The 16205-nt window shown below is 40.1% G+C and overlaps 1 protein-coding gene across 6 annotated transcripts in view; it reads right to left on the minus strand.

Annotated features, from left to right (window-relative positions):
* The window catches only part of dennd4a (DENN/MADD domain containing 4A), a 113988-nt gene that overhangs the window by 63536 nt on the left and 34247 nt on the right, over nt 1-16205 (minus strand). For all 6 annotated transcript variants that reach the window (XM_067971260.1, XM_067971256.1, XM_067971259.1 and 3 more), the window contains exons 2-6: nt 12592-12912; nt 8126-8375; nt 4908-4977; nt 3669-3838; nt 1231-1472 (exon numbers count right to left, since the gene is read on the minus strand). In XM_067971260.1, coding sequence (XP_067827361.1) covers nt 1231-1472; nt 3669-3838; nt 4908-4977; nt 8126-8375; nt 12592-12902 — 1043 coding nt within the window. In that variant the 5' untranslated portion in view covers nt 12903-12912. The remainder of the gene's footprint in view (nt 1-1230; nt 1473-3668; nt 3839-4907; nt 4978-8125; nt 8376-12591; nt 12913-16205) is intronic.

Below are 16205 nucleotides of genomic sequence, written 5' to 3' on the forward strand. Positions count from 1 at the left end.
AGCTCTTTGAAAGAGCTATCCAATTACATAGAAACATAGAAAATAGGAGCAAGAGTAGGCCATTCGGCCCTTCGAGCCTGCTCCGCCATTCAATATGATCATGGCTGATCCTCTATCTCAATACCATATTCCCGCTCTCCCCATACCCCTTGATGCCTTTTGTGTCTACAAATATATCTATCTATCTCCTTCTTAAATATATTCAGTGACTTAGCCTCCACAGCCTTCTGTGGCAGAGAATTCCACAGGTTCACCACCCTCTGAGTGAAGAAATTTCTCCTCATCTCAGTCCTAAATGTCCTACCCCATATCCTGAGACTGTGACCCCTCGTTCTAGACCCCCAAGCCAGGGGAAACATCCTCCCTGCATCCAGTCTGTCTAGCCCGGTCAGAATTTTCTACATTTCAATGAGATCCCCTCTCATTCTTCTAAATTCGAGTGAATACAGGCCGAGTCAACCTAATCTCTCCTCATACGACGGTCCTGCCATCCCAGGAACCAGTCTGGTGAACCTTTGCTGCACTCCCTCTATGGCAAGTATATCCTTTCTTAGGTAAGGAGACCAAAATTAGTTCCCCTTCCCTCACACTGTGATCATATTTCAACCTACTGTCAGCTGAAGTAGGAAAAAATTAACAAATGGGAGATACATTAATTATTCAGGAAATTATTTAGAATGTGTTATGCAATTTTTTTAGGCAAGTACCATAAATTCCAGTGTGTACATGACACCTGAACAGTCCATTAATCCGCAATTACAACTCATTCACCAATCTGAACTACTTTTTAACCACATCATGAATTTTTGCAGCAAGTCCAGACCTTCCTTTAGAACGATCGCCATAATGCTTGCCAATCGTATCCGTCCCCTTCTCTCCTGAAGGCATTGATCCTCACTGGCTGTGGTTTCCACAGGCACACTCCACTACTTTGCCCAGCTGGCCTTTATACACTTGTGAATTTTGACAGTGAGTATAGCCGGCTATTTGACCATTGGGGCATCACAGCCGAGCCTGCTCCTCACCTGACATTATTAACATGCACTTCCAGCAGGAGCTGCTGAATAATGACCAGGCAACCCTGACCTATCTTTCCCTCCTTAACCCGGCGAGCTGAGGTCAGCTAACTCAGCACCAATTGGGGATCAGACCTGGGACCGTGCAATGTTTACTGTCATTTCCTTTCATTCTCAGCAGTCAGGAAGAATTAATCTTTTAAAGGAAACTTACTTCTCAATAGGTAGTGCGTGAGGTCCAGAAATAGAATAGCGGTATAAAAACGTGAGAAATTTTCGAAAAGCTTCAAAGAATGGCCAGTGTGACAGAAGGCAGATGCACTTGCTGGTGTGAACAGTTTTCGAGAGGATGGGTTTTCGATCGGCAGCACTAACCAGTCCTAACTGTGATCGTTGCTTGTCTGACAGGTTCTCTTGAGAAAGAGGCTCATAGAACTGAATAGCTGCACCATAAACCTGGGAACAATGAGTAAGGGCATTTGAATCATACACTGCAGAGTAACACTAGGTTGCAATTATCAACTTGGTGATAACAGAAACAATCCCTTTAAACAATTACAAGTATAAATAAGTGTAATTAGTCTGGGTCCACCCAATATTGCATCCTATAATTTACACATCAGAACTCAGGCAGAAAGGCTTTGCCTTGCTTCTAATTTTTCTCTGGCACTTACTATACAGTGATTATTAGAAGAGCTGAGTTTGCAAGTATCTGACAGGGCTAGAGTGGTCTCCTGGGCTAGTTTTGATCATCTATGGGGGTCAGAGAGGAATTTTTTCCCCTAATTGGCTTAGGTTTTTATCTGTTTTTTCACATCTCCCAGGAGATCACATGGCTTTAAGGTGGGGTAGGGAATGTGTATATTGTGATACACAAGGCATTGTAGTTGTGTGGGACAGGCTGGATGGACCAGTGGGCCTTTTCCTGTCCATACGTTCGTATGATACATTGGCGAAGGATGCAATAATGCGTAGAATGATAGGTGTTTACAGCACAAAAAAAGTCCATTCCGCCCAACATGTCTATTCCGACTTTTTTCTGGAGCAATCCGAAACTAATCCCACTGCCCTTGTCTCTCCCTGTCGCCATGTGTCTAGCTAGAGGTACAGCTAGTGGTGGTTACTCCAAGATAAGATGCCTGGTGATGAAAGCGAGTCAAATTTGTGTGATGGGCTCAGTAATACAATATGTGAACCAGGCAGAGCCATAGTACTCAATGGTCAACTAGTCAATGCTAATTTGTGCCTAAGCCAAGGTAAGTGAGATGAGTCATTATGGAGAAAGAGTGCACATTCCGAATCAGGCAAACAGAAATTGTGTGTGTAGATTTCTCAGTAGTTTGATTTGCTTTTGATAAAAATTAACATTCAAAATCAAAAAAAGGAACAGTTGAAAAAGTTTGCATTGCAGCAGGGATATGAAAGCTAAGAAGCTTTTGGATAGGGTTATTTCATAAATAAAATCTATTAAGATGGGGACAAGACTTCTTCATTGTGGTTTGAAGGTTTCCTGCCCCAGCTAGGTCACCCTTGCTGACTTAACACAAATTTTGGCGCAATGGATTGCACCCCAATTTTTTCATGACAGCTTTCTCACCTCCTTGATGGGGTGCAATCCCACATGCACAAGTCGTACTCCAATATCTCATCCAAGTGGCATCATTCATGTTTGAGCTTTGACCAGGTGTCAACCGCAAGCTACTCAAGCCAAGCTCAATCCTATCACTGCCCTTTGTCTACTTTTTGAAGGGACTGCTGGATAGTGATCCAAAGCGAGAACACGGACCGAATTCCCCTTCCTAATCCAAGTCAATTGCAGTGCCCTTGCTGTCGTCCCAGCTGCATTCAACTCAGCAGATATCGAACCTGGGATCTTCCTTTTCTTTTTGACTTAGTTACCCATTTTAGTTACTCATTATACACCATAATCTTTACTGATGACAATCTTGTCAAAGGGGAACATTTGGGTGAACAGAGTTATACAGTTGTATCAATTGAAGATGTGTATTAGGTAAAAATACATTAGTATTTTATTTAATTTGTTCCTGTGATGTGGGCGACACTGGCAAGCCAGCATTTATTGCCCATCCCTAACTGTCCTGTAGGCATTAAGAGCAATCCACATATGGTGATCCATGAAGGCCAGACCCAGTTAATGGTGGCAGGTTCCTTCAGTGAAGGGCATCAGTGAACCAGATGGGTTTTTACAACAATGTGGCAGCTTTCATGGTGCTAGCCCACAAATTACTAGATTTATTGAATGTAATCTCACAATTTGCCCTGGTGGGATTTGAACTCATAACCTCTGGCTTGCTACTCTACTACCAGACCCACTAGGCTACTGTACCACTTTGACTTAAATAACACTGAAGAACATTTAAAATCTCCTGCAGCTTTTGCTCCTAGTCAACAAAATTTAAAAAGCAATATAAAAGGAATATTTTATAATTTCAGTTTTTATAATTTATAAGGATTATCTTAATATTCAAGTGCCACTACTTCTTCACTTATGAAGTAAATTAATTGGTGTCTTACACTATGAAGCTCGGTCCTTCAACTAGGTAAAAAGAGATAAACATAACAAACATAAGCATACACTATATCATGTGGTACACTAAATAACAGGTCCCTACAGGCTTGCTCCAAATGTACCTTTTCTGCAGAAGCTGCCGTAAGCACAAATGTAGAGAAGACGGGGAGCGGATATTTGGTATTACAAGGCCAGCATTCAATAGTTGTCCCCATTGGCAGGCAAAAGAGAGGTACTGATGCAGGCAATGGAAAGGATTCATAATCTTCCTCTGGATACCTACATATCAAACCTGCAACAGAGACAAGACAATAGCCAAAAATGAAAATGTCTAAATTATAAGCTTTTTGTACACTATACCGTGACTTTTCTGAGACTAGAAGCTACAGTTCTCTCAGATCTTCCTTACGGAGAAAGGCCAACGATGACTATATATGACTATATATGTTCTTTGACTATATATGCTGTGCCTTTATGCAACTCTTCACTTCACCTGACGAAGGAGCAAAGCTCCGAAAGCTTGTGATTTCAAATAAAGCTGTTGGACTATAACCTGGTATTGTGCGACTCCTTACATTTGTCCACCCCAGTCCATCTCCAGCATCTCCACATCATAAATAATTATTTAGAGGATCCTTCCATGAATTCACTGAAATAACAGATGGTCTGAACACAGACCACTCATGGACCAGTAACTTTTTTAAGCACTCAACCAAATCTCAATGTTATTCTCAGCTAGGCAATTGCAAATTTCCATGATGAAGACTTTGGAAAATAAAAGCTGGCTTCCAATTGGCCTGTAAAATGACTATGAAGCATTCAAGGCACCCGGCAAGCAAGAAGAACAATTCCCCCACCAGAACTTAAATGTTGGCATGCCAAAAAAAAATACTCATAAAAAGATGAATATTTTGAATGTCTTCGAAAAGAGCTGTAGGGGAAATAAATACTTTCCACAGGTTTAAAATCTTAAGCCAAATGCTATACATCACAAAATCTACTACAGTAATAAAGGAAAGAGAATTTAGTTCAGAATTCTTTGCACTTACAGGTGGTTTAATGAAACTGTAATTAATGACCAGTCAGGTTCACAAAATAAAGGCAATTCATCTTTTCATTCACACCTGACCACTCAGTGTATTAATAGTGTCTAATTTTCAATTTTTTTGTCGTCTCATCCGATAATTAACATTCATACTTCAGCACGTAACAAATGTGCATGTTGGCACTTCTTCCTGGTGCCACAGTCTCACTTTCTGAACCGAATACACAAACTCAACCAGATCTGGATGATTCATCCATATCCAAGTCAAAACCACAAATGTTACCCATCTAGACCTCAATAAGGATACATCACTTACCAGCTTTGTACGCTATAGTGTTGGTCTTGGCCAAAGACTTTTTGTAACACAAATATACTGCTGATCCCCACTGCAACAGAAAATTAAATAAATCACCGAACTGCACACACACAGTAACATTCACCAAAACTGCAACATTATTGTCGAGATTTGCCATAGTCTACATAAAAATATATCGGCTCAAACTGATTTTATTACAATGCAACAAATATGTAGGCGTTTTTAAAAAAAGGTGATTTAATAGTGACTTGTCACTTAGTGATTAGGACTTCTCAAGCTTGTCCAGATAAACCCCTCTCCCATTCACAAACATTTGTTACTGAATATTAATTGCAGAAAATTAACCCTATAAAGAAGTGAACATTTCTCTGGTGCAGATGACAGTCCAGTCACTGGGGTACAGAGCAGATCACAAAGGAGCATATGCAATCAGAGAAACAAACAAGGAAATACTGAAGATGGAGAGGCAAATACACTAACGTTACTTATAAGCTGGAGATTCATTAGTTTTCTGGCTCACCAAATGTGGAAACAACTTGCCCCAAGGCTGGTTGCAAGCAAAGCTTTCCAGTCTGAGTACAACCACACAGCCATTAGCACTTCAAAAATTCTCTTTAATTTAGGAACGTATCATCTTAAAAAAATAAAAACTCCCCCGGGGCAAAATCGGTTGTCAAGCATGGATTGAATTGTGGAGTATCCACAAATCCATCTCAGCATATCTATTGGACTGTTTCAAAAAAATGATCAAAGCCACAGGGGCCTGGCAATAGATCATTCACTGAAAGGGAAAACAAACAAAAACTGATAAAAACAATGAGTGATGATAGCAATGTGGACTACTGCCCAGAAAAGAGGAAGGAGACACAGTGATGACTACAAGGCATAATGTTACAAGCCAGATCGCCACGGCAGCATGGAATTCATCATCTTTCAAAATGGGCCAAGTTCCTCACCATTAGATCAATGGGGAGCTTTCAGGTAGGCTCAGTTCTTGACAAAACTAACAGCCCGCTTCCTCAACAGGAACAGTCCCATCTTCCTCATTATTGCACTTGTATATTCAAGACTGAGATCGATAGATTTTTGGACTCTAAGGGAATCAAAGGGTATGGAGATCAGGCGGGAAAGTGGAATTGAGGTTGAAGATTAGCCGTGAATGGTGGAGCAGGCTCAAGGGGCCGTATGGCCTACTTCTGACCTATTTCTTATTTTCTTCCAAAACTCTGCTACAGTGCCAACACATTCAGTGCTAGGGACGGTCATTTCACTCTGCAACATGTGCTGTTACACAATTGTTTATGATGCTTATGATCCACACTATTTTAAGTATTCATCTTTAAATTACATTTTCTTACATTAAAAAAAATTTGGCAGCAGTTGTAATTGGTGCAACAAGACTGACTGAATTACTGCACTCTCCTGTTTACTATCTTGCTAAGTTACCATAGGACAACACCCTTACAATCTCATACAATCTGGAATGTCATGGGAGGACAGGAAGTGTTACACAACTCAAGGTTAAACAAGAGAACAGATGTAAGTATCAAATACCACTGGGCCATACAGCCCTGATCCAACACGTGGTCATTGTTGAATAAAACTCTAAACTGTAAGCTAACATATGGAGTTGGAAACTGATAGTGCCAGTCAATAAATTCCTTAACAGAAAATCTTCTTTGCAACATGCTTTATACCAGAACAAAACACCAGCCTTAGTTTAACATATTGGGAACTATACACAAATTGGGGGGGGAAAAAAACACTTCAACCAATACTTTTTGGTGTTGTACTAATATTATTCTTGTGAGATACTGTAAATACATCACCTCCAATAGCTCCAATCCCAACCACAACTCCTGACACATTTAACCATCAGTATACTTCACCCTATAATTACTTAAACTCAAATGCTCTCTGCCGACACAATCCAAGTTTGAACAGCAAAGTCTTTACTGCTGGGTGTTTTTCACAGTCCAAATGGACATATGAAAATTTCACATGCCTTGTGCTTCACTGTAATCCTACTACTAACACTGTAGGATTGGCTCAGCTGATAGCACTCTTGCCGAGACAGAAAATTATGATGGGTTCCTGCTCCATTTCAGAATTTGAGTATGTTTTTTAGGCTGACGCTGACTGAAGGAGTACTGCATATTGAAGGTTCCATCTTTCAGATGGGGCTTTGATTTAGTGTCACCAAATCAAAGCCCCATTTGCCCGTTCTAGTAGTTTAGATGCACATTAACCATTAGCAGGTCAGTGCTCTGACCAACATTCCTCCCTCAACCAACACCACCAAAAAACAGATTAACCGGTGATTAATCTCATTGCAATTTGTGAATCTTGCGGTCTACAAAATGGCTGTTGATTCCCTATGAAGCAATTACTGCACTCCAGGGCAATTTATTGTTTGTGAAGAGCTTGGTGACATTTCAGAGAGCTGCGATGAGGTGCTATTCAAATCTATCTTTCTCTTCTGTATAAAATAAACCTCTAAATGGTTTCATAGCTTGTAATATGTTGAATTAATCCAACTAGGGATTTTCATACTGGAGTCAATGAATCCTTGTGGATCCATAAGGGAAACCCAGGTGAGCTGAGAGGTCATCAGATCTCCGTATCTTGACTTATCAATACATTCATTTTGTTGCTATATTCCAATAAAAAAAATAATTTTCTCCAATAATAGCACTCTTACGAGGGGCAGCTGACGCTGTCTTTCAAAAGTTAGGTCAGGGGATACCTGGAGTGCATCAATGTTTGCAAGTGGATCCCATACAGGTGAGGTTGAAAACTACTAATTAAAGTGGCCCAGTGAAGCAAAATTCTGGTTAAAGAGGGAAGAAAAATGTGCTCCTACTAAGATCTTTCAGTATTGCTGTACCAATGCAAAAGGGTATAAAGCACATAAAATATGAAATAAAAGGATTAGCTTTAAATTTCATAAGGAATATTAAGACATTATATTTCAGCAGAAAAACACCCAAGTATATGCTTCCATCTATGTATCATAATTTGGTTCTAACACAGACATTCTGACCTCAGTTAGTAACAGAGATAGTGTTATAACTGAGGCCACTATGCTGAGAGCAGGATGAAAGACAGTTTTATAATGGAATCTCTTAGAATTAGTATAATCTATACAGTGCTTGTATTTTAAATGGTTTCCATTATACTGGCTTGAAAGCTACCTGAAAGTGGATTGTCGACCTTACCATGCTGCTGTTTAGGTTTTTGTCCACCCTGCAGAAAGTGTGTGGTGGAGACTCTCCCTTACTCGGAACAATGATACAAATATCAGTGACAGCCAGAGAATTCTGGGCTATGTTTTCTGGTGCCCGGCGGTATGTTATGTAGATTCGTTGAGATGAAGTACCACCACTTATATTAGCAGGTCGGCCATAAGGCGTGGTTTGAATGATCTGACATCCATGCTTTAGCCTCTCTTTCCATTCATATAAAACGCTGGAAAATAATACAAATAGATTCAAAAAGTCCTACAGTTAACAAACCACATGCACGCTGGACTGATTCCGTCTTACCAGTCAGGCTTCAGACAATGGGATCTTGGAAATAAAATATGGTGCATTTAAAGCTACAGAAAATTAGTTGTTTTATCAACATCATCACAAATCAGATAGAGGTCCCCTTGTCCTAATTAAGACGGACAGATGGACAATTTTGATATTTGTTCTAAGAACATGGTTATTAAGAACTCATTCAAAGCATATAATGCTAATTCAAGAATGTCAGCTTTTAATACATTAATTCCAGCTTTCTCAACCAGATTTTGTAACTGTAATAATCTACTTACTATGTGCAGTGCATGCTTGAGAATGTCCTTCTAATTACATACTACTGTCTAGATAATGAACAAGGTTGTATGTATATATTAGTTTTATCAGTTATGTGAGATCAGTTATCAAGAGAAGTTGAATACTAAAACAAAACATGATTAGTAAAAATTCAAATGTTCAGCACTCTGTCTCTCACTAGTGTCATCGTATTACATTCCCTGTTAACTGATCGCTCTGAATTTTCTAAGACTATAAATCAAAACAATTTTCATAGTTTAAACTCACATCAGGAATGGACAGAATTATGGGCCCCGAAATAAGACCAGTCACTTAACCCCTCTGACCTTGCTGTCCCGATATTAACCTACTTTTCTGAGCAAGCGAGCAGGACACCTGAAGGAAGGAAGCGGGGTCCAACTTTAAATATGCAGATCGGGTCCTATGATGTCATCAGGACCCGATCTGCAATTTTAGTTGAATGCCTGAGCGGAGGTGGGGGGGGCAGCGTCAGCTTCACCTCCAGGCCAGGCCTACCGGGAGCCGGATCCTGGGCCAGAAGAGGCCCAGAAGGCAAGTTTTAAAGTTCTATTTTAGGTTTCCGTGTGGGCCTGGAGGGGCAGGATGTTTCCACCCCACCCCCCGCCCAAGGCAGGCACAAACAGCACCAGCAACTCGGCCAGAATATGCAGATGAGGCCCAAGAATTAACTTCTATTGATCATCAGGCTTCTTACTTCAGATGCCTGCTAATTGCGCAGGGCAAGTCTGGGCCCAAAAATGGGGAAGAGGGAGCCAGTGAAGATTGGCAAAGATGAGGTGATAGGGAAGCAAGACTTACTTACTATGGAGTAAGAAGCTGTCAACAGAGTTTTGAACAAGGTGGAGTTTATGTAGAGTGGGGCTCAGAAGGGTGCTGAGGGGAGCACAAGAGAAGTCAAGTCTTCAGCAAGGTCTTTTTATAGTAAACGTAAAATATACTGAAACTTAAAGTTGATTGCAATTAGTTGTATTGTGTCCTTGTGGTAAAATGCACAATACACAAATATCATCTAGGAATATCTGCAATTTTATGGAGAGTTTCTGTGCACTCTGCTTCTCAGAATGATGATGTTACATGTATTCAAATGTCAATTGCATTAGAAACGACCTTGTATCTTTGAAATGTTAAATGCCTGTGCAGCTGTCAAGACACTCAGATTGTTCTCTAAGCCAGCTGACCACGAGAGTAGAACAGGCTAATTCTTGATTGACGTTAAGTTGGAGAAAAGTTGTGGCTCACACCCGACTTGATGTTAGAAAAGCAGATAGCAAGTGGTGGTCACGGAGACAAGGATGGTGGCCGAGCAGTACTTTTGTCAGTAATTTTAAGGCAACATTAAACTTAGGGAATTCAGGAGAAACTTCTTTACCCAGAGAGTGGTTAGAATGTGGAACTCGCTACCAGAAGGAGCAGTCGAGTAGCATTGATGCATTTAAGGGGATGCTGTAAATTCTATGTAAAATCTTTCCCAAAAAAATTCGAAACATCTTTTCCTACAATTTGAATTTATATTGAGTTTCCCAATTTAAAACAAAACTTCAGCAATAAAATTATTCCCTTGAATACAAAGGCAATACAGATGGGGCACAAATACACAGCTTCACATTTACAATACAGCCCAAGTCCAGACTGCTCTTTACAGATTAAATTTAATACTGTATTTAGTCTATTGCAATTTTTACCAACCAAAATGTGACCCTGAGGATAATTTACAGATCTTTTCATTTGTTGTGTTCAGTTAAATAGAACTCCCACTCTGTGAAAATGAAGGAGTAGAAGAAAATGACCTTGCTGCAAGAACGCGATCAATCATGAGGCCCAAGACAAGTATCTTGTGGTGATTAATGCAACTGCCTAATCCATAGATCCAGACAGTCTAGCAAGATATTGCTCTGAAAAGAATGTGCAGTATAATAATCCTAAGATAGAAGGAATTGGAAATTTCATAGAAAATCTCCTATTTTGCTAGCGCTTTCAAGATTGGGATAGATAGGTTTTTTTGTTAGGTAAGAGTATCAAGGGATGTGGAGCTAAGGCGGGTAAATGGAGTTGGGGTGCAGAGTAGCCATATGTAATTGAATGCCGGAGCACGCTCGAAGGGCTGAATGGCCTATTCCCAATGTTTCTAACATTGTGCTTTCTGCAGTCTGACTGACAGAATATTGCATATATACTTTTATAAATGTATTTTGAAGTTAATACAAAGTATGCCTGTTGTTCTGCATGAAGAACTAGCCTGTCCTTAACATGTAGGCTGCAGCATGCATCAAGGGTCAAAAGACACTGAACATGGCCTGTCAGTTGAAACACTTTCTTTTGCACTACAGTCTGGGTCTTGGGAGAGCAAACTAACAGCTGCTCTCCTGCATTTACTTTGTCTGCCTGTAAATAGGTTGTAATGTGGGGACCAACACTCCACACATGCAAGGGCTGGCTGTGACATCATGATATCACTACTGAGATAATAGGTAACATTTACATGTAATGATGTCATGACATCATCACTTAAATGGCCGCTGGCTGTGGAAGACCCACAAAAGCTGGTGACCAACGAGCAATACAAGAGTGGCCTTTGAGCGAAACATCAATTTATCTATCGAACATTACATTGAATGCAAATATAACGTATTTTGCCACCCATACCCTTGTCATTTCACCTGAGATTTGGGTTTAAATTCAATCCAAGGATGGGACGATGATGCCCCTACAGTCCCCCTCCCTCCCCACTGTAAAATTCACAAAGAAAAAAAAATGGTTTGGATAATCTCAATGAAATTCTTCATGAGTGCATGAACTCAGCAGAACATTAATTAGCAGGAAATTAGGAGATTCCCTGAGGGGTCAGAAGATGATTGGGAAATGGAAATACCACACTGGTGCAGTAGAGTGTGCTGGAGTTAAAGCAGAGGAGGTTTGATTCTGCATCCAAACTATGGGCAATGTTTTACTTGACTTAGGAGTGCCCAGCACTGACATTAGATATAAAAAGTGAGGCACAGATCATAGCTTTTTAACCCTCCAGCCCAATAATCCTGAATGGCAAGTATTGCACCCATACCCCTACATTTACTGTCCAATGTAGGTAACATATTCCAAATTGTTTTGTCAAAGTCAATTTGGTATTGTATAATGTTTTACTGACTTACTAAACAAAAATAAAAAAGTGGGATATGCTGACATCACCAGGGAGTTATGAAAAAAATCTTATAAATGAGGGAGTGTAATAAAGTCATGGGAATTACAGTCAGCGTCCAGGGGACAGACTATAGCTGTAGTAGATTCTAATGTGTTTTTCCACAGCGAGTGGTTATGATTTGGCATGCACAGCCTGAGGGGGTGGTGGAGGCAGATTCAATTGTAGCTTTCAGAAGGGAATTGGATAAGTAATCGAAGGGAAAAAATTTGCAGGGCTACGGGGAAAGGGACTAGCTGGATTGCTCTTGCAGAGAGCAGGCATGGGCTCGACGGGCCGAATGGCCTCCTTCTGTGGTGTAACCATTCTATGATTCTATTCTATAGGAATGAGACATTAGTTCTTTAAATAACGAAAAGCTTGAACTTTCAAAAGAGCATCTTTCCTTTCACACAATAACGGCAAAAATACTCCAAATGTGATTATAATAAAGTAGAATTTGACGAAGGTGCAGAAGCACTGAATATTGCTTCAGTCGCTGTATCTCTGAAATACATATTTTAAACAGGTTACTGAAAAACATGATAGACAAGCTGCAGCTGATATTTTATATTGGACATAAAAGTCTTGTATGAAGATGAAAGTTATACACTATTTTACAGTACATAACCTGTATTGGTGTTCATTTATAAGAGCTTTCAGAGTTACATACCCTAGATCAGTCAGTGGTGGTTTATCTCTACCCCTTTTGTAGCATAGCAGAATCTGAGGGCCCATCAAACTTCCATTATTGAGATCAGCAGATAACCCAGTTTGAGTGGTTTCCACACATGTATACCCTTGGGGAACTTCCTCTCCCAACGATTTCACAATAATAGCCACATCTGTGATCGGTGCTTTCGGTTTAGCTATTTTGTGGCAGCTGTCATTAAACTGTATTTCCTCTTCAAGTGGCTTTGATGCACTAGTCATACCTGCCACCACAAAATAGTCAGCAACACGTGGGCCTTTGTCTTCCATCATGGCTGATCACCTGAAATTTAAGAAGAACATCAAGACCGTGCAAACTGCAATCTGTTACAGCAGGTTCACAATCAAATTAACCTCGAAGAAAGGGAATCACAAAGCAATTCTAAAATCAGGTTCAGTAAGTAGATTTTAAAAATTCCCCTCCCCAACCCCACACAAACACACAATTGTCTTCCTTTTTACACCCTCCTCTTCTGAAGGTGTTGACTCACGCTGGGTTCCCCAAGTGCCAGCAATCATTTGATATCTCACCAACTGACCATTTTTCATGTGCGAATGGAGGCAGTAAACTCTGCCCAGTTATTTGACGCGGGGGGGGGGGGGGGGGGCGAGAAAGAGGCTGGAGGTGGGAAGAGAATATTAGAGCCAAACCTAATGCCTGAGGGATACGGAGAAAGGACAAGGAACTGGGATTAAAAAAGGTAAAATGAGCTGCAAGCCTATTAAAACGGAGCACACTCAATGGGCTGAATGACCTACTTATGTTCTGATGATATCCATGCACAAGCCCTTCTAACAGCAGTCACCAAATATTAATTTAATTGGGGTAGAGGTGAACCCTGGCTGATTTTTTTCCCCCCTCTCCTTAACTGAGGCCAACTACAGTATCCCATTAACACCTGGTGGGCAGGGAGAAGGAGGGAGAACAGGCAGAAGGTTAGGCAAAGAGAAGGGGAGGAAGGGACAGGAAAGAATTGGAGGTGGGATTTACGTATTTAGGTCATGTATTGATAGCTTTATTATTGATTGGACAAGCATAACAAGTTATGATGTAAAATGAATGGAAAGCTTTTATATTAAAGTCAAAATCATATCTTAAAAAAAACACATGAATTGTTACAAATTTCTACAAAGACATTCTAGTATAAACAGCACAAGTTAAAATTAGTTACAAGTATGAGAACTATTTACAATGTTCCACCTCAAATACCTTTTTTTATCCCATGCAAACTTTGAGGTGCAAACCATCCACATACACCTGTAATCAACATGTGGAAATTAAACTCACTACAGAAAGACTCCGTGTGATGTTCTATTTGAGTCAAAAATAGACCACCAATTTTGTAGTTGGAACACCATTCTTTGATTGCTGTCACCTGGGTTGAAATCTATCCCAGAACAACAGAATGAAAGTGTCCTTTCTCTGTCAGATCCTAGCAGGCACAAGTCCACAACACAACTGTGTATAATTCAGGACTAATCAACAGCCTCACTCAGAGAGGCTGGTGTGGGAATTAGAAATATCACACTGGTGCCACAGGTGATGTTCTTCTCAGGTTAAGGCCATGTGCTATACTTAATCAGGTTGTGTTCAATGCTCAGACTGAATGTACAAAAACAGAAATGCATTGATATATTTTTTCTTGACAAGTATCTAAATTAACCCCCAAAATTAACCACCTGAGGAAGGAGGAAGCCTCCGAAAGCTTGTGGAATTTAAAATAAATTTGTTGGACTATAACTTGGTGTTGTAAAATTGTTTACAATTGTCAACCCCAGTCCATCACCGGCATCTCCACATCTTGAGTCAGAAAGTCATGGGTTCAAACTCCACTCCAGACACTTGAGTACATAATCTAGGCTGACAATTTAATGCAGTTAGGAGGGAGTTCTGCACAGGGTTGGTCACTACAGAGTATATGCAAAAAGGTTTATGGGGTTAAACTATTTCAAGTATTCATAACTGATCCTTCAGTCAAATGTTTTGCCTAAAACATCTGCCATCTGTTGTTCTAATAAACAAAAACAAGGTGAGACTGCAAATTCACACCATATAATTTTTATTTGAATGCAAAGGGTGCATTCGGGCTTCCAAAATGATTTGATAACTAACCCCAGAAGTGAGGCTTTCCACTTCTGAATCCCAGCACTGATGACAAATGGCAACATCATAAGCTCCGTGTGCAAGGAAGAGATGTACCAAGCAAGCAGGGGAACGGTGCACAGGGAAGCAGCTGCCTCAATCGCACCAATGGCCCTAAAAGCCAATATCTCTGCTTGCAATGCTAGCCCTGTTGTGGTTGTCATTATGTTTTTGATAAATTTTGAAATACTTAATGAATAGATGACTTGCATATCTGTGCTGCATTTGCACAAGGCTATTTTGTAATACTTTCAAAATGCATCTTTGACAGAAGGTGTTCCAATTACCATGATAAAACCATCACATACCTGTAATGCTCGTCATCTGATCTAGCCATTTTTTTTTAAAGAGTGTTAATGAACTAACACTTCAAGTATTCCAATCTGAAGCAATATGGCATAAATAATTTCAATAGGTTTTTCATTGAGAAACCCAGGTGCAGGACACCAGCAAGCTTGAAAAGAATTAGAGAATGTGAGGTAAATCAAGGAGTAGTGATTAGGTTGGGTTTTAAAAGGACAAAGATTGTATGAGGAAAAAAAAGACTACAGGTGGTAAGGAGCTCCACAGTTTTGAGGTCATGGGAGAATGAGTTGAACAGGAAATAGTGCAAGCAGTCTCAATTTCAACAGAATAGAGAAGAATCTAGGAAGACAGATTTGCAAATTAGAAGGAACAAGAAGGGAAAGTCCAAAGGAGCACTTCCCGTCATAGTGCTGACAAAAGAGACAAGAAACGTTGAATAAATGAAACAACTTTATTGCACACTCCATGTTTAGTTAATTGCCACATTTGTCATTACTGCTGTGCATCATGCAAAATTAGCAACGCACTTTTGAGAGACAGCTCAATCCCGCAGCTAAAGCTGAAGATCACTGTAACACTGTTTTGTTGGCAGCATAGTAAGGTCACCAATTCTCCCATCGGTTCATATCCCAGAGTAAGCATTTCTCCCCATAGTACATGGGTGGATTGGAATGTACTGAACACTACAGTTACAATACAATCACTTCACTGAATTGACAGAAAAATACTTTTACATTAACTACAGACCAAATTCAATGGCAGCAAGTTACAAAGCAAACAAATAATCTCAGGTTCAGGATTTTGTGCGCACAGGCTGGGAAGTGTTCCTTTCACTCTTTTTTATTAAGAAAGAGTGAACACATTAGCTGACTACATAAAACTACAGTCTGAATGAAGGTCTTGTTCTACTTTGGTAAGAGAAATGACATTAGAAGTAAATTCAGTTGAGGCAAAGGGCACGCTGCCCTTGCTGTATCATTCAACAGGTGCAAGACAGTTAGACGCAATGGTGTTTATAGCCGACCCATAATAAACCTGTTACAAATGTTCCAGAAAGTAGCTACATAAAAAAGGTCACTGATTATAATCACTGCTAGGGACAAAACCAATTAACTTGCTTTAATCTA

The sequence above is a fragment of the Heptranchias perlo genome, chromosome 34 (assembly GCF_035084215.1).
Source record: "Heptranchias perlo isolate sHepPer1 chromosome 34, sHepPer1.hap1, whole genome shotgun sequence".
In the NCBI taxonomy this organism is placed as follows: domain Eukaryota; kingdom Metazoa; phylum Chordata; class Chondrichthyes; order Hexanchiformes; family Hexanchidae; genus Heptranchias; species Heptranchias perlo.